The sequence below is a fragment of the Oncorhynchus mykiss genome, chromosome 20, assembly GCF_013265735.2.
Source record: "Oncorhynchus mykiss isolate Arlee chromosome 20, USDA_OmykA_1.1, whole genome shotgun sequence".
In the NCBI taxonomy this organism is placed as follows: Eukaryota; Metazoa; Chordata; class Actinopteri; order Salmoniformes; family Salmonidae; genus Oncorhynchus; species Oncorhynchus mykiss.
The window spans coordinates 32,705,477-32,725,216 of record NC_048584.1 but is presented as its reverse complement, the minus strand read 5'-3'; the positions used below and the strand labels follow the sequence as shown (position 1 = coordinate 32,725,216).

At 43.4% G+C, this 19,740-nt stretch overlaps 1 protein-coding gene across 6 annotated transcripts in view; it reads right to left on the bottom strand.

Moving 5' to 3' along the window:
* The window catches only part of LOC110499338, a 33,940-nt gene that overhangs the window by 11,514 nt on the left and 2,686 nt on the right, over positions 1-19,740 (bottom strand). For 3 of the 6 annotated variants that reach the window (XM_036956202.1, XM_036956201.1, XM_036956200.1), the window contains exons 2-8: positions 14,423-14,466; positions 8,137-8,594; positions 7,242-7,299; positions 6,619-6,775; positions 4,808-6,299; positions 4,419-4,492; positions 1,411-1,521 (exon numbers count right to left, since the gene is read on the bottom strand). In XM_036956202.1, coding sequence (XP_036812097.1) covers positions 1,411-1,521; positions 4,419-4,492; positions 4,808-6,299; positions 6,619-6,775; positions 7,242-7,299; positions 8,137-8,520 — 2,276 coding nt within the window. In that variant the 5' untranslated portion in view covers positions 8,521-8,594; positions 14,423-14,466. Of the gene's footprint in view, positions 1-1,410; positions 1,522-4,418; positions 4,493-4,807; positions 6,300-6,618; positions 6,776-7,241; positions 7,300-8,136; positions 8,595-14,154; positions 14,467-19,740 lie in introns of all 6 variants that reach the window. The other 3 variants (XM_036956198.1, XM_036956199.1, XM_036956196.1) reach the window with 1 other exon arrangement.

Here is a 19,740-nt window from a genome sequence, read left to right as displayed (position 1 = left end):
ACGGACAGAACAGCAGATTTTCCCACATTGCCCGGCTCAGGGATTCAAACCAGCGACCTCTGTTAACCTCTAGGCTACCTGCACTCTGTATGCTCCTCTTTTGTGTTTATATGGATGTACAGTACCAGTCAAAAGTACTAGGTTGACTTTATTTGTACTATTTTCTACATTGTGGAATAATGGTGAAGACATCAAAACTATGAAATAGCACATGGAATCATGTAGTAACCAAGTGTTAAACAAATCAAAATATATTTTATATTTGAGATTCTTTAAAGTAGTAGGAAAGGAAGACCCCGAGTTACCTCTGCTGCAGAGGATAAGTTCATTAGAGTTACCTCTGCTGCAGAGGATAAGTTCATTAGAGTTACCTCTGCTGCAGAGGATAAGTTCATTAGAGTTACCTTTGCTGCAGAGGATAAGTTCATTAGAGTTACCTCTGCTGCAGAGGATAAGTTCATTAGAGTTAACAGCCTCAGATTGCGGCCCAAATAAATGCCTCACAGAGTTCAAGTAACAGACACATCTCAACATCAACTGTTCAGAGGAGACTGTGTGAATCAGGCCTTCATGGTCGAATTTCTGCAAAGGAAACACTACTAAAGGACACCAATAAGAATAACATATGTGCTTGGGCCAAGAAACACGAGCAATGGGCATTAGACTGGTGGAAATATGTCCTGTGGTCTGATGAGTCCAAATTTGAGATTTTTGGTTCCAACCGCCATGTCTTTGTGAGACGCAGAGTAGGTGAACGGATGATCTGCACATGTGTGGTTACGACTGTGAAGCATGGAGGAGGAGGTGGGATGGGGCTTTGCTGGTGACACTGTATTTAGAATCCAAGGCTCACTTAACCAGCATGGCTACCACAGCACTCTGCAGCGATATGCCATCCCATCTGGTTTGTGCTTAGTGGGACCAGCATTTGTTTTTCAACAGGACAATGACCCAAAACACACCTCCAGGCTGTGCACGGGATATTTGACCAAGAAGGAGAGTGATGGAGTGCTGCATCAGATGACCTGGGCTCCACAATCACCCAACCTCAACCCAATTGAGGTGGTTTGGGATGAGTTGGACTGCAGAGTGAAGAAAAAGCAGCTAACAAGTGCTCATCATATGTGGAAACTCATTCAAAACTGTTGGAAAAGCATTCCACGTGAAGCTGGTTGAGAGAATGCCAAGAGTGTGCAAAGCTGTCATCAATGCAAATGGTGGCTACTTTGAAGAATTTCAAATATATTTAGATTTTTTTTAAACACTTTTTGGTTACTACATGTGTGTTATATCATAGTATTGATGTCTTCACTATTATTTTACAATGTAGAAAATAGTAAAAATAAAGAAAAACCCCAAACTTTTGACTGGTACTGTATGTTTTAAGTGTATGTGTGTGCGTGCAGTTACTTTTGCTGCTGCGAGATAGCCTCCTCAATGTTCTCCTCCTCCTCTTCCTCAGCCAATCTCAGCAGTTTCTCCTTACAGGAGAGATGCAGCTTGGCTTCCATCTCCTTAGACCTGGGGAGAATAACCACGACATAGCACACATTGTTATGACATAGAACTCGTTTAATTCTTAAAGTCTAAGCCGTTGGGGGGGTTCTCAGCTGACATATGGAATTGTTTTAAGGTGGTCATACTATGGATCATTAATCTATTTGATTTAGAATTTTTAGGTAACTAACAAAGTGAAGTGTTTGCTCTATATCTAGAGACATAAGAAAGCTCAGGAAATATACAGTGGGGAGAACAAGTATTTGATACACTGCCGATTTTGCAGGTTTTCCTACTTACAAAGCATGTAGAGGTCTGTAATTTTTATCATAAGTACACTTCAACGGTGAGAGACGAAATCTAAAACAAAAATCCAGAAAATCACATTGTATGATTTTTAAGTAATTCATTTGCATTTTATTGCATGATATAAGTATTTGATCACCTACCAACCAGTAAGAATTCTGTCTCTCACAGACCTGTTAGTTTTTCTTTAAGAAGCCCTCCTGTTCTCCACTTGTTACCTGTATTAACTGCACCTGTTTGAACTCGTTACCTGTATAAAAGACACCTGTCCACACACTCAATCAAACAGACTCCCAACCTCTCCACAATGGCCAAGACCAGAGAGCTGTGTAAGGACATCAGGGATAAAATTGTACACCTGCACAAGGCTGGGATGGGCTACAGGACAATAGGCAAGCAGCTTGGTGAGAAGGCAACAACTGTTGGCGCAATTATTAGAAAATGGAAGAAGTTCAAGATGACGGTCAATCACCATCGGTCTGGGGCTCCATGCAAGATCTCACCTCGTGGGGCATCAATGATCATGAGGAAGGTGAGAGATCAGCCCAGAACTACACGGCATGACCTGGTCAATGACCTGAAGAGAGCTGGGACCACAGTCTCAAAAAAAAACATTAGTAACACACTACGCCGTCATGGATTAAAATCCTGCAGTGCACGCAAGGTCCCCCTGCTCAAGCCAGCGCATGTCCAGGCCCTTCTGAAGTTTGCCAATGACCATCTGGATGATCCAGAGGAGGAATGGGAGAAGGTCTGTGGTCTGATGAGACAAAAATAGAGCTTTTTGGTCTAAACTCCACTCGCCGTGTTTGGAGGAAGAAGAAGGATGAGTACAACCCCAAGAACACCATCCCAACCGTGAAGCATGGAGGTGGAAACATCATTCTTTGGGGATGCTTTTCTGTAAAGGGGACAGGACGACTGCACCGTATTGAGGGGAGGATGGATGGGGCCATGTATCGCGAGATCTTGGCCAACAACCTCCTTCCCTCAGTAAGAGCATTGAAGATGGGTCGTGGCTGGGTCTTCCAGCATGACAACGACCCGAAACACACAGCCAGGGCAACGAAGGAGTGGCTCCGTAAGAAGCATCTCAAGGTCCTGGAGTGGCCTAGCCAGTCTCCAGACCTGAACCCAATAGAACATCTTTGGAGGGAGCTGAAAGTCCGCATTGCCCAGCGACAGCCCCGAAACCTGAAGGATCTGGAGAAGGTCTGTATGCAGGAGTGGGCCAAAATCCCTGCTGCAGTGTGTGCAAACCTGGTCAAGAACTACAGGAAACGTATGATCTCTGTAATTGCAAACAAAGGTTTCTGTACCAAATATTAAGTTCTGCTTTTCTGATGTATCAAATACTTATGTCATGCAATAAAATGCTAATTAATTACTTAAAAATCATACAATGTGATTTTCTGGATTTTTGTTTGAGATTCCGTCTCTCACAGTTGAAGTGTACCTATGATAAAAATTACAGAACTTACATGCTTTGTAAGTAGGAAAACCTGCAAAATCGGCAGTGTTTCAAATACTTGTTCTCCCCACTGTATATATTCTTTACACATATTTAACCCCTTTTGGGGTAGGCACAAATCTACCGTCATCCTTCCATTCCTTTTTTAAAATGGTACAGGTTACCTTCAGACGACACTTGTAGAGCAAAACGGCAAACACCATCGTGTGTGTTTTGAAGCAAGAAATAGATCTCTGAACATTTCACCTATTACTACCTGTCAGGGCAATGAGATGGAGACTGTAACCTCATAAATATCTTGGAATTTTAATTGATGATAGCCTCTCTTTTAAATTGCATATTCAACAACTTACAAAATAATTTAAGCTGAAGTTGGGATTTTATTTTAGGAATAAGGCCTGTTTTTCTTTTGAAGCCAGAAGGAGGCTAGTATCAGCTACATCTATGCCTTTACTAGACTATGGGGATATTTTATATATGAATGCTTCCACTCAGTGATTGAGATCAATTGACACCCTTTGCCATGGAGCATTGAGATTTATTTTAAACTGCAAAACTATTACGCACCACTGCACTTTGTATACCAGGGACGTCTGGCCTTCTCTAGTCACTTGTAGGCTCAGTCACTGGTATACTTTTATTTACAAAGCCATTTTGGGTTTACTACCATTTTATTTGGGCATTTTTATTGTTCAGAAATGTGGTGGGTACTCTCCTCGTTCGCTGGACTTTTTCCTGCTAACTGTTCCAAATGTCCGAACTGAATTTGGTAAAAGGGCTTTTATGTACTCTGCGCCATCGTCTTGGAACACCTTACAAAATACTTTTAAACTGGAAGAACTTGTCCTGATTGGTGTTTTTAAATCACTGATGAAGGACTTTGAGACTGATTCCCTGACCTGTCAATGTTTTTTTGAATTTGCTGTTTTATGATTTTGTTATATACTTGTGAATTCTATGGTTTGTACTAGATTACTTGTAGTTTTTCATGATGTCTGTCTGAGCCCTTCCTGGTTAAAAACATTTTTAATAAAAAAAATAAAAAATGGTACGTTATCATTTTAAAGCAATGCAGGGATTTCTCTATCTCCAAGACCCACATAGAGAAAATAGCACTATAATGTCACTTATGATAAAGCAATACCTTTGAATGCCCTCCTTTTCCTTCAGCATCTCATCCAGGTTGTTCCTGTAACTGGTGGCTTTAGATGAAGATGGCTGCCAGAGAAAACATCACATCAACGTTATCAACCCTTTTAGACTGAGGTAAAACACTGTAGCATCGTTAGAGACGACTTGTACACTGTTTTACGGCATTTCAAATTAGTCCTTTGAACCTTTCTAACCTTCTACAATAAGTTACAACTAAACCATATAAATGCCATTATAGAAAGTAGCTCCTTACAGACTGGTTATAGTGGCTATACTGGAACCCATTTAGGCCTACATCAAAACTGGAAAATTACAATAAGTGAATAAAACATTGTTGACCACGACCCATAGGGACACAGCCCTAAGAAAGTTGCATCTTACTGGTTGGCTGTGGTGTGGGAGCCCAACGGGGATGCTGGGTGCAGGGATGGTTCCTTTTTCTGGGGTGTCTGGGGGCCAGGCGGTACGGTACAGGATCTGCTGCAGGGACGGCAGCTGGTCCTCGTCACTGCTGCTGCTGGTCTGGGATAGCGCCAACTCTAGCCCCAGGCTCAGGTCGAGGCCTAGGCTCAACTCCACATCCACAGGGTCCCCCTCCAGACTCTTACGGGAATTGTTCTTGTTGCTTCTTTGTTCTCCTTCCTTAAGGAACGATAAACTCTTATGGACCTTCTGGTCTCCTCCCTTCCTCTCTTCACCCTTCTTTCCTTGTCCATGTTGGTCCAGGGTTGAGAAGGGACTGGTTTTGAGGTCTGCCGTCTCCATGCTAAATGACTTGTCCTTCCATGAGGATGAGGACTTTGCAGAGACTGAGAGGGGGATAGTTTTCAGAACGGAGGACTCAGTCTTGAGGTAGGCATTCTCATCCTCATTCATAGTTGACACCAACTCTGCTGAAGCAATACCAGAAGATCTTGTTTTCGGTCCTGAGGTGACATCCTTAGGGGACGAGGGCTTTCCTGAGGAAGATACAGTGCTGGTGATGGCTCTGTACAAGCCGGTCTCTAGTTTAGTCAAGTCATTCCTGCTCAACTCCAGCCTTACAAAGGAGGAGTAGATTTTGGGGTCCAGGAGTAGCTTACAGGGGTCCGTTGCAGTGTCCGTACAGGAAGAGATCTTGGGACATGGGATTCGCTGTGAGCGGGATTTTGGGGGGATTTCTCTAGGGCTTGTTACATAGGGGGACCCCGGTCCCATACTAGCATCACTGACAGTAGCCAACACAACAGACAGAGGAACCTTGTTGTGTACAGAGGGCGACCTGTCTCCTCTCTGGGGACTGGGAGAAAAGGTCATCACTGCTCTAGACAGGCTAGAGGTTATGGGGTCAGGGGTGAAAAGGTCATTCAGGTCATCCGGCAAGGCAGACGTTCTCCGTGGGCGAGAGACGTGTCGCTTCTTTTCCAATGCTTGATGGCACCGAGAACTAGGGCAGTTCGACTCCGAGCTCTGAGATTTTGAGTCGGGTTTGGGGGTTCTCCCGTCGGGGCGAACTGTCGGTTCTCTTCCTCCACTCTCTCGCTCTCTGGTCTCTTTAGCTCTACTACATTCTCCTCTACTAAGGATTGTGACTGGCAGGTTGGCTGGGTTGCCAGATTGGTGATTCATTCCCCTGTATCCGGCCTGAGGGTTGCCGTTCTCCCTCACATTATTGCAGCATGGCGTCTTTCCATGGCCGGTGCAGCGCTTCCTCGCAGGTTTGGGTGTGGAGAGTGGATAGGTCGGGAAATTACTCATGTCTCTCTCCATCCCTTCCTCTGTCTTCTTAGGGGTGAAACTCTCCTTCAACCTTAGAGAAGGACTTGAGCTCAGATTGTTCTTCATGAAGACTTTCTTCAGGTAGGATGGGTTGGGGCTGGTGGACATTTTAGAACTAGGAGTAAAGGATCAAATGAAATCAAATGTTTCATAACAGAGCACTTAGCCATCACAAACCAGGCTTTACAGAGATCACAATCAGTAACATTTCTGGCTTTTCAATTGATGATATTATATTCATAGATCCTTGTAGGCCTTATGAGCTTAGTTAGCACAATTATCTAAATGATCATAAGCCAAAATATACGGTTCACTCCATCGTCCATCTTTCTGTAGTCATTTCCAGCTACTACACGGCATACAAAGTTAGCCCTAATAGTAATTGCTGAAGGGGACAAATAAAGTTGCATTGAATTAAATGTTTACCCCCTCACCTGGCTGTTCCATCGGGTGGGTAACAGGTACTGATAGGGTCTGGGATATAGTCCTCTGGATGAAGTCTCTTATTAGCCATGTCCTCTCCTCTTCCTCTGTTTCTCTCCTCCAAGTCTGGGTGTCTGAGTCTCTTCAGAGACATGGATCTGGTGCCTCCTGGTGGGAAACATCATAATCAACATTCACAGTAAATACAATATTTCATATAAAGTTCAACAAATAAAATACTAGAGAACGAGTATATGGGTTTTTACAAGGCCCCTCAACAAATGACAAAATATTACATGAATTGTGAAGTCAATTTTTCAAGCGCTTTAGCACACATAACAGAGAGGCCCACTAGATAACTAGATAAAAGTGCACTTCATGCAAAATTAGCCTGAATTTGCATAGTATACTACTCTCAACAAATCATTAGTCAAATGGCAGAAGGTGCATCAGAGACTACTATACACGTCTGCATCAGCATTGTTACTGTACAAAAAGAACATTGAAACGTATCATTTGGAGATGGGTAACCTATTGATGTGTTTATAGACTCATTTTACAAGGGTTCAGTATTATAAAATAGGTCTATGATGGGCTTGTTATTTACATACAAGTTAGTAGGTCTAATTTGTACCTTTAGTGAACTGCTTGTTAGAGGGAGTGGCTCCTCTGTGGTCCAGGGAACCACGACTCTGTGGAAAGACCGAAAACAGAAGAGAACCAAATATCAACATCATTGAATTGTCATTATTGACGTGCCTGTGTGAGGTGAGAGTGAGACAGTTTAGATTATTTTCTATTTGTTCGTATCTGTTTAGGCCACAGACTTTCGGGATCAATGAAGTACAATACATGGTCAAAGGTATGTAGAGACCTGCTCGGCGAACATCTCATTCCAAAATCATGGGCATTAATATGGAGTTGGTCCCCCTTTGCTGCTATAACAGCCTCCACTCTTCTGGGAAGTCTTTCCACTGGATGTTGGAACATTGCTGTGGGGACTTGCTTCCATTCAGCCACAAGAGCATTAGAGAGGTCGGGCACTGATGTTGGGCGATTAGGCCTGGCTCGCAGTCGGCGTTCCAATTCATCTCAAAGGTGTTCAATGGGGTTTAGGTCAGGGCTCTGTGCAGGCTAGTCAAGTTATTCCACAACGATCTCGACAAACCATTTCTGTGTGGACCTCGCTTTGTGCACGGGGGCATTGTCATGCTGACAGGGGAAAGGCCCTTCCCCAAACTGTTACCATAAAGTTGGAAGCACAGAATCGTCTAGAATGTCATTGTATGCTGTAGCGTTAAGAAACCCATTTCATGAAGCTTCTGACGAACAGTTCTTGTCCTGACATTTCTGCCAGGGGCAGTGTGGAACTCGGGAGTGAGTGTTGCAACCAGTGTTTTCCCCACTGAAAAGCATTGAAGAGAGTTGGAATGGGAATTACAGTGCACTTCCTGAATTGACTGGAATTGACCCCAACCCTAATAGGGATGTGATCAGAGAAAAGAGAACAAACTCAAATGAAACTCTACCTTGAGTTTCTTGTTCATGTCTTCCCTCAGCACCACTCCATAGTCCCCCCTTCTGCTGGGGGCACTGACTCTGCATGGGGGAAGGGAGGACGGCGACAGTGGGTTGTCCCTTCCCATACCACCCCAAGTGTTAAAGTGCTTGCCCCTATAGGGGTCAGGGGTCACAGGGCTGTGGGAATGCTGGGTTTTCATGATTAGGGTGTTTGTAAAGTTGGCCGGGCCATCCTTGGCTTCACCCCCAACTCCAACCCGGGAGGCTCTGTGGTGTACCCCTGGCAGGTGGGGAGGGTGAGGAGGCAGGCCAGGAGCGGGCTTCGCCCTGGGTTTGGGCAGGGGGTAAGTGTTGGGGTTGGACAGGTGTCCGGGGGGCTGAGAAGGTTCCATCTCGGTCTCCTGGATGGAGGAGAGGGCCGATGAGGGTTCAGGACGAGGAGACCCCAAAGGGATGACGTCTTTGACTGCAAACACAGGTGGAAAAGGGATACAGGTGTGAGCACATAGACCAACAGAGACATGATCCAGCACCATATGGAGGAACCATCACCACCCATTTCACAGCAAGCTTGCTCAAAGGAAAAATGCACACTGTATTAATGCAGGTTAACAGCCCCAAAGCATTACTTGGCCCACCACCATTCGATGGGCAACAAAATATTAGGGTTGTCACAATACCAGGATCGCGATACTACGATACCAGATTTTCCATGGTAGAAAAAGAAAACACAAATTAGACTCTATAGCCCTATATTAACCTACTTTAATGTTAAATTGTGGGTGTTACAGCTTGCAGATTAAACAAATGTGACTCTAGATTGTCAGCTCGATGGTGAGAGATTTTGGCATGCCTACGGTCTGTGGACCGACCAAGGTCCACTGTCATCCAGAAGGCTGTGTCCATGATATCTCTCCTGCACACGGTTATGGCTAACTACTACAATTTTGACACCATCGTCACTGACGTAGGTTTTAACAACCTTAGTTTTCGGCGATCTGAGGAAGGACTACAAACATTTTTTAAAGCCCTCGCTGGCACAGGGAAGAGAATAATTATCTCTGGCCCCCTCCCGTGCTACAGAAGGGCTTCTGGACATTTCAGACGACTCTTTGCCCTAAACGAGTACCTGAAGAAACTTTGCAACGACAGGAATGTCTCTTTTTGTAGGTTTGGTTACCTCTAGGCAGACGCCCACACTCATTGAATGTCACTTTTAAATGTTAGAGCAATCACTAGTAAAAACCTCATTACTGACTGCAAAGTTCATGGCATGTTTCTCACTGAAACATGGCTGTCTTCAGACTGTCGAGCCACTCTTATTGAAGCCCCCCGGGGCTAAAGATGTTCATACTCTATCAGAAAAGGGAAAAGGGGTGGGGGTGGGGGACAGACACTATTTTTTGCTAATGCTCTCAGCTGTAAGGACATTTCATTTGGATACTTTGGGTCTTTTCAGCATCATGCTATACTTTTTAAATGTCATTGTGTTGGGAGATGTTATATTCATGTTGACAAAGAGAATTTAAGAATATTTTGAGCTCTATGGACTTTATCCAACATGTTACTGGGCCCACCCATAAGCACAGCCATTCTCTGGACCGGGTTATTACCAAGAGGCTTTCTACTGACATATCCTGTATTGTTTATGTTGCTTTATCTGATCACCACTGTGTGTTCATTACTACCTTGTTGCCCATAGCACAGGGTAATACTGAACACATTAAGAAACACTATTGAGTGTATGAACAATAACTACTCCACCACCTATTCTGCCTTCCTCTTGTGATGATTGAGTTGATAACTTTAATAACAAATGAAGGGTAACCATTGATGCCATAGCTCCAGTAAAGTTGACAAAGGCCACATCCAAATGGAGACTGAGGAAACTAATAAATGAAGGAGAAATTGCAGAAAGGCAGATCGGAAGTGGAGAAAGTCAAAGTTGCAGGTCCATTAAGATACTCCGAGAGCGACTTGGCATATAATGCATTCAGAAAGTATTCAGACGCCTTGACGTTTTCCACATTTTGTTAGGTTACAGCCTCATTCTAAAATGGATTAAATAGTTACACACAATACCCCATAATGACAAAGCAAAACAGCTATTTAGAAATGGTTCCAAAATTATATACCAAAAACATTGAAATATCACATTTACATAAGTATTCAGACCCTTTACTCAGTACTTTAATGAAGCACATTTGGCAGCAATTACAGCCTTGAGTCTTCTTGGGTATGACGCTACAAACTTGACGCACCTGTATTTGGGGAGTTTCTCCCATTCTTCTCTGCAGATCCTCTCAAGCTCTGTCAGGTTGGATGGGGAACGTCGCTGCACAGCTATTTTCAGGTCGCTCCAGAGATGTTCGATCAGGTTAAAGTCCGGGCTCTGGCTGGGCCACTCAAGGACATTCAGAGACTTGTTCTGAAGCCACTCCTGCATTGTCTTGGCTGTATGCTTAGGGTCGTTGTCCTGTTGGAAGGTGAACCTTCACCCCAGTCTGAGGTCCTGAGCGCTCTGGAGCAGGTTTTCATCAAGGATCTCTCAGTACTTTTCTCCGTTCCTCTTTCCCTCTATCCTGACTAGTCTTCCAATCCTTGCCCTGAAAAACATCACCACAGCATGACGCTGCCACCACCATGCTTCACCATAGGTATGGTGCCAGGTTTCCTCCAGATGTGAGAATTGGCATCCAGGCCAAAGAGTTTGATCTTGGTTTCATCAGACCAGATAATCTTGTTTCTCTTGGTCTGAGATGCCGTTAGGCAAACTCCAAGCAGGCTATCATGTGCCTTTTACTGAGGAGTGGCTTCCGTCTGGCCACTCTACCACAAAGACCTGATTGGTGGAGTGTCGCAGAGATGGTTGTAGTTCTGGAAGGTTCTCCTATCTCCATGGAACTCTGGAGCTCTGTCAGAGTGGCCATCGGGTTCTTGGTCACCTCCCTGACCAAGGCTCTTCTCCCGCAATTGCTCAGTTTGGCCAAGCGGCCAGGCCCAGGAAGAGTCTTGGTGGTTCCAAACTTCTTCCATTTAAGAAGAATGCCACTGTGTTATTGGGGACCTGCAATGCTGCAGAAATGTTTTGGTACTCTTCCCCAGATCTGTGCCTCGACACAATCCTGTCAGAGCTCTAAGGACAATTCCTTCGACCTCTTGGCTTGGTTTCTGCTCTGATATGCACTGTCAACTCTGGGACCTTATATAGACAGGTGTGTGCCTTTCCAAATAATGTCAAATCAATTGAATTTACCACAGGTGGACTCCAATCAAGTTGTAGAAACATCTCAAGGATGATGAATGGAAACAGGGTGCACCTGAGCTCAATTTCGAGTCTCATAGCAAAGGGTCTGAATACTTATGTAAATAAGGTCTGTTTTTCATTTTTAATAAATGTACAAACATTTCTAAAAACCTTTTTTCGCTTTGTTATTATGGGGTATGGTGTGTAGACTGAATTTTTATTTAATCCGTTTTAGAATAAGGCTGTAACGTAACAACATGTGGCAAAGTCAAGGGGTCTGAATACTTTCCGAATGCACTATATAACAAGACAATTAGAAAGGCCAGACGGACTTATTTTTCTAACTTGATCACTAATAATCAGAATAATTCTAGTGCTCTTCTCAACCATTGATGGCCTGATAAATCCTATCCCTCACATTTTATGTGGACTTTTCTCCACATCTAAATGTGATGAGTTTGCGGCATATTTCAGAGATAAGACAACAAACATTAGGCTGGGTATCAGTCAAGCAAGACCTGATGAGAAGTTAGATGATATGTGCCCTAGTCTACTACGCAAAGGCACTAGGGATTTATTTTCCCTGGTGGACACTGACATGCTCAGGAAAGTGATATCACAACTTAAGCCTTCTACCTGCCTTCTGGATCCTATCCCCACCACCTTCTTCAAAACAGTTTTTAATTGCATATCTGAAGAAGTGCAAGCTATTGTTAATCCCTCCCTGTTCACAGGCACTTTCCCCTCTGCACTAAAAACTGCTATGGTGAAACCCCTTCTGAAGAAAAATGATCTAGATTCAACAGTTCTTAGCAATTTTCGGCCAATCTACAACCGTACATTCTTAAGCAAAATTCTGGATAAATTTGTTTCAAACAAGTAAAATTACTTTTTCAGTGCCAACTGTATTTAAACAAAAATCCAAACTGGTTTTCCGGCCCACCACAGTAGAGACAGCATTAGTTAAAGTAGTAAATGATCATAGAGCCAACAGATGCCAAACAGCTCTCTGTCCTTGTACTCTTGGATTTAAGTGCTGCATTCAACACTGTTGACCATGATGTCCTTCTGGAAAGACTGGAGAGGTGAGTTCTAAAGTGGTTTGGGACCTACTTCACCAGTGGAGAGTTTGTTGTCACCCTTGGTGAACATAACCTAGAGAAAATACATCCCACATGTGGCATTCCACAAGGTTTGATTTTGGGTCCGGTATGGTTCAGTTTCTATATGTTACTCCTTAGCAGCGTTAACAGAAAGCATCTTCACTGCTACGCAGACCATACACAACTTACAATTTGTGTAAAACCAGAGGATTTTAGCTTCACGGATAAATTATTAGACTCTATTTGTGATTTAAATACTTGGATGGCTCACAACGTCCTCCAGCTAAATCAAGACAAGACTGAGGTATTTATTGTTGGAGCAAAAGCACAGAGAGAATCTGTCCACAGTTTAATTCACAGGCAATAAAGATAAAACACCAGGTAAAAAAAACCCTAGGTGTTATTTTAGATTCTGAACTCAATTTCTAATGACACATTAGGAATGTAGCTTTTAACCACCTGAGGAACATTGCCAAGGTCTGGCTGTTTCTGTCTCAGGCTGATGCAGAGAGACTCACTCATGCTTTCATTACAAGCAGGCTTGACTACTGTAATGCTCCTGTCTGGTCTACCCAAGAAAGCCATTGGTCAACTGCAAAACATACAGAATGCTGCAGCACAGGTACTAACCAAGACCAGACAGAGAGCACTCATTACACCAAATTTAATGTCTCTGCACTGGCTGCCTGTGAGTTTAGAATTAATTTAAAGATTATTATTGGTTTTTAAATCAATCCATGATTGTGCACCCCAATACATACCAAGTAATGCACCCATTAGGTCCCTCTGGCACTGGCCTTTTAACTATCCCAAAGCCTAGGACCAAGAGGCATGGAGAGGCAGATTTTAGTTATTATGCCCCCAGCCTTTGGAATAGCCTGCCAGAGAACCTGAGGGAGGCTGAAACTGTGGACACATTAAAAAGAGATCTTAAAAACACACCTTTTTTTTAGCTTTGCTTTTCCTTAAGATGATTTTGGGTAGTTCAGTTATTGTTATTCTGTAGTTTTTTTTATCCTCTTATGTTTGTTGTGTAGTAAATATTTCAGTTATTGTGTTGCAGTCCATGTCTGAAATGTCCATGTCTGAAATGTCCATGTCTGAAATGTCCATGTCTGAAATGACCATGTCTGAAATGACCATGTCTGAAATGACCATGTCTGAAATGTCCATGTCTGAAATGTCCATGTCTGAAATGTCCATGTCTGAAATGTGCTTTAGAAATACTTCTCGATTTGATAATGCTGTTTCTTTCTAACATTAGGACTGTTTTCCTCAAGAAATCTGCTTCATGATTTGTTTCCTTGCCATGATACTTCTGAATATTGCGATACTGGTATTGTGACAAACCTACAAGACATTAATGGTAACTTTTCAGAATCCAGGGCAAGTGAGTGAGTGATAGTTTTGAGGTCGAGCTTAGAAGAACCCTGTAGGCTATATAGTTAGTTGTGGTTACTGTGCCGAGTGGTCAAACAAAATCTACACAGACAGAGTAAGACACAGCCAGAGAGACAGAGAAAAACAGACACACCCACACTACACTGTAGCAGCAAGGGTTTTGACCAAGTTCAAAGGTTAGCGTTAGCATAGCGTCAAATGATCCAACGATGAAGCATTATGCTGTAGAGTGTTAGTGCTCCATGCCCCAACTCAATACAAACTCTGTTTCTCACCCGCATTGGTGAAGTACTGCCTAAGGCTACTCATCCTTCTATATAAGTACGATCTCACTCCTTTACATTAGCATGGGGCAGCTCCTAAGGCAGTCACACAAAGCAGCAGGTGCCACAGTCATCTGTGTGTGGAGTCAAATCCCTTGGGTTTAACTACAATATTTCAGTGTGTGTGTGTGTGTGTGTGTGTGTGTGTGTGTGTGTGTGTGTGTGTGGATACAGTCTCATAACAAGTTTAGTGTTGTTTCATCAGTTCTCAAGATCTTACATCCACCAGTAATGCTTTTCGTAGAGAAGTAGTCTGCAATTGATCTGCAAAAAAAGACAAGACAAAAGTCAATCGAGAAGTAATTTCCATAAAAAGCATTATGCTTTGTTTGAGTCAATTAAACATAAACAAGAAATATTGCGTACAACAGAAAGAGAAACTTGCCCTTTGAATTTTATTTAACTAGCCAAGTCAGTTAAGAACAAATTTTTATTTACAATGACGGGCAAACCAGGATGACACTGGGCCAATTGTGCGCTAGCTACAACCGTCATAGACTGTTTTTTGCGGGCTAGCTGGCCTCCGCCCAGTACCCTGCTCTGAACTTATTCACTGTTACTAGCCAGCTACTACCCAGTACTCTACACTGCACCTTATAGACTGCTGCCCTATGTACATAATCATTGAAAACTAACTTTAATAATGATTACATACTGTTTTACCAAGTTCATATGTATATACTGTATTCTAGGCAAGGATCATCCTACAGTGCATTCGGAAAGTATTCAGACCCCTTGACTTTTTCCACATTTTGTTATGTTACAGCTTTATTATAAAAATGACTAAATAGTTATTTTTGCTCATCAATCAATAACCAATAACCCATATTGACAAAGCAAAACATATATATTTTTTTTAACATTTTGGCAAATCTATTAACAATAAAACACTGAAATATGACATTAACATAAATATTCATTCCCTTTACTCAGTACTTTGTTGAAGCCCTTTTGGCAGCGATTACAGCCTTGAGTTTTGTCAACATGAATATAAAAATCTCCCAACACAAGGATTTTTATCAAAGTTCTCAAGGACAATAGACAATAGTTCAGAGAGATCCGTAAAGAAAGTGTTTCATTACTTTGGTGGTCTATACAGGGTGATGGCCAGCACTGGTGGCTGACATTTAAACAGTATAACATGCTGCTCAAAAGACCCAAAGTCGCCAAATGAAATCTCCTCACAGCTGGAAGCAATAGCAAAAAGAGGCTGTCCCTCCCACACTTTTCTGATAGAGTATGAAAAGCTTCAGCCCGGGGGGGGCTTCAATAAGAGCATCTCTACAGTCTGAAGACAGCCATGTTTAGTGAGAAACATGCCATCAACATGAACACTTATGTAAATGTGAAATTTCCATTTAAAAAAATAATATACAGCGGGGCAAAAATGTATTTAGTCAGCCACCAATTGTGCAAGTTCTCCCACATAAAAAGTGAGAGGCCTGTAATTTTCATCATAGGTACACTTCAACTATGACAGACAAAATGAGAGAGAAAAAAATCCAGAAAATCACATTGTAGGATTTTTAAAGAATTTATTTGCAAATTATGGTGGAAAACAAGTATTTGGTCACCTACAGACAAGCAAGATTGCTGGCTCTCACAGACCTGTAACTTCTTCTTTAAGAGGCTCCTCTGTCCTCCACTCGTTACCTGTATTAATGGCACCTGTTTGAACTTGTTATCAGTATAAAAGACACCTGTCCACAACTTCAAACAGTCACACTCCAAACTCCACTATGGCCAAGACCAAAGAGCTGTCAAAGCGCACCAGAAACAAAATTGTAGACCTGCACCAGGCTGGGAAGACTGAATCTGCAATAGGTAAGCAGCTTGGTTTGAAGAAATCAATTGTGGGAGCAAATATTAGGAAATGGAAGACATACAAGACCACTGATAATCTCCGGGGCTCTGGGGCTCTACGCAAGATCTCACCCCGTGGGGGTCAAAATGATCACAAGAACTGTGAGCAAAAATCCCAGAACCACACGAGGGGACCTAGTGAATGACCCGCAGAGAGCTGGGACCAAAGTAACAAAGCCTACCATCAGTAACACACTACGCCGCCATGGACTCAAATCCTGCAGTGCCAGACGTGTCCCCCTGCTTAAGCCAGTACATGTCCAGGCCCATCTGAAGTTTGCTAGAGAGCATTTGGATGATCCAGAAGAAGATTGGGAGAATGTCATATGGTCAGATGAAACCAAAATATAACTTTTTGGTAAAAACTCAACTCGTCGTGTTTGGAGGACAAAGAATGCTGAGTTGCACCCAAATAACAACATACCTACTGTGAAGCATGGGGGTGGAAACATCATGCTTTGGGGCTGTTTTTCTGCAAAGGGACCAGGACGACTGATCCGTGTAAAGGAAAGAATGAATGGGGCCATGTATCATGAGATTTTGAGTGAAAACCTCCCATCAGCAAGGGCATTGAAGATGAAACGTGGCTGGGTCTTTCAGCATGACAACGCTCCCAAACACACCGCCCGGGCAACGAAGGAGTGGCTTCGTAAGAAGCATTTCAAGGTCCTGGAGTGGCCTAGCCAGTCTCCAGATCTCAACCCCATAGAAAATCTTTGGAGGGAGTTGAAAGCCCGTGTTGCCCAGCAACAGCCCCAAAACATCACTGCTCTAGAGGAGATCTGCATGGAGGAATGGGCCAAAATACCAGCAACAGTGTGTGAAAACCTTGTGAAGACTTACAGAAAACGTTTGACCTCTGTCATTGCCAACAAAGAGTACATAACAAAGTATTGAGATAAACTTTTGTTATTGACCAAATACTTATTTTCCACCATCATTTGCAAATGAATTCATTAAAAATCCTACAATGTGATTTTCTGGATTTTTTTTCTCATTTTGTCTGTCATAGTTGAAGTGTACCTATGATGAAAATTACAGGCCTCTCTCATATTTTTAAGTGGGAGAACTTGCACAATTGGTGGCTGACTAAATACTTTTTCCCCCACTGTATATATAAAAACAATAATTAAATCGCTGCCAAAGGTGCATCAACAAAGTACTGAGTAAAGGGTCTGAATACTTAAGTAAATGTGATATTTCAGCAAAAACAAATAAGACTGTAAAGTAACAAATTGTGTAAAAAGACAATGACAAAGCAAAACAGGTTTTTAGAAATGTTAGTAAATGTATAAAATTAAACTGAAGAATCACATTTACATAATTATTCAGACCCTTATTTCAGTACTTTGTTGATGCACCTCTGGCAGTGATTACAATCTCGAGTCTTCTTGGGTATGACGCTAAAAGCTTGGCACACCTGTATTTGGGGAGTTTCTCCTATTCTTCTCTGCAGACCCTCTCAAGCTCTGTCAGGTTGAATGGGGAGCGTCACAGCACAGCTATTTTCAGGTCTCTCCAGAGATGTTTGATGGGGTTCAAGTCTGGGCTCTGGCTGGGCCACTCAAGGCTCAAGGACATTTAGAGACTTGTCCCAAAGGGACTAATGCGTTGTCTTGGCTGTGTGCTTAGGGTCGTTGTCCTGTTGGAAGGTGAACCTTCGCCCCAGTCGGAATCCTCTCTCGAAGAGATTACGAGCTAAATAGCTTCTATGCTCGCTTCGAGGCAAGCAACACTGAAGCATGCATGAGAGCATCAGCTGTTCCGGACGACTGTGTGATCAGGCTCTCTGCAGCCGATGTGAGCAAGACCTTGAAACAGGTCAACATTCTCAAGGCCACAGTGCCAGACGGATTATAAGGACGTGTACTCAGAGCATGCGCTGACCAACTGGCAAGTGTCTTCACTGAAATTTTCAACCTGTCTCTTACGGAGTCTGTAATACCAACATGTTTTAAGCAGACCACCATAGTCCCTGTGCTCAAGAAGACCAAGGTAACCTGCCTAAATTACTACCGACACGTAGCACTCACATCGGTAGCCATGAAGTGCTTTGAAAGGCTGGTCATGGCTCACTTCAACACCATTATCCCTGAAACCCTAGACCCACTCCAATTTGCATAGTGCCCAACAGATCCACAGATGATGCAATCTCTATTGCACGCCACACTGCCCTTTCCCACCTGGACAAAAGGAACGCCTACGTGAGAATGCTATTCATTGACTACAGCTCAGCGTTCAACACCATAGTACCCTCAAAGCTCATCACTAAGATATGGACCCTGGGACTAAACACCTCCCCCTGCAACTGGATCCTGGACTTCCTGACAGGTTGCTCCCCCCAGTTGGTAAGGGTAGGTAACAACACTTCTGCCACGCTGAATCCTCTGATCCTCCTCACGGGGGCCCCTCAGGGGTGCGTGCTCAATCCCCTACTGTACTCCCTGTTCACCCATGACTGCATGGCCAAGCACGACTCCAACACCATCATTAAGTTTGCCAACGACACAAAAGTGGGAGGCCTGATCACTGACAACAATGACACAGCCTATAGGGAGGTCAGAGACCTGGCAGTGTGGTGCAGGATAACAACCTCTCCCTCAACGTAACCAAGACTAAGGAGATGATTGTGGACTACTAGAAAAGGAGGACAGAGCACGCCCCCATTCTCATCGACGGGGCTGTAGTGAAGCAGGTTGAGAGCTTCAAGATCCTTGGTGTCCACATCACCAACAAACTAGAATGGTCCAAACACACCAAGACAGGTGTGAAGAGGGCACAACAATGCCTATTTCCCCCCAGGAGACTGAAGAGATTTGGCATGGGTACCCAGGTCCTCAAAAAGTTTGACAGCTGCACCATCGAGAGCATCCTGACTGATTGCATCACCGCCTGGTATGGCAACTGTTTGGCATCTGACCGCAAGACGCTACAGAGGGTAGTTCATACGGCCCAGTACGTCACTGGGGCCAAGATTCCTGACATCCAGAACCTCTATACCAGGCGGTGTCAGAGGAAGGCCCAAAACATTGCAAAAGACTCCAGCCACCCTAGTCATAGACTGTTCTGTCTGCTACCACACGGCAAGTGGTATCAGAGCGCCAAGTTAGGTCCAAAAGGCTCCTTAACAGCATCTACCCCCAAGTCATAAGACTCCCGAATAGCTAATCATATGGCTAACCGGACTATTTGCATTGTCCTTCCCCCACCCCCATTTTTACGCAGCTGCTACTCTGTTTATTATTCATGCAGTCACTTTACCTCTACCTACATGTACACATTACCTCAATTACCTGGACTAACCGGTGCCCCCGCACATTGACTCTGTACCGGTATCCCCTGTATATAGCTTCAATACTGTTATTCTATTGTTGCTCCTTAATTATTTATTTTTTTATTTCAGTTTATTTTAGTAAATACTTAACTTTTTTTTCTTAAAACTGCATTGCTGGTTAAGGGCTTGTAAGTAATAATTTCACTTGTTGTATTCGGCGCATGTGACAAATACAATTTGATACTCAAGGATTTCTCTGTACTTTGCTCCGTTCATCTTTCCCTCGATCCTGACTAGTCTCCCAGCCCTGCCGTTGAAAAACATCCCCACAGCATGATGCTGCCACCAGCATATTCACCGTAGGGATGGTTCCAGGTTTCCTCCAGATGTGACGCTTGGCA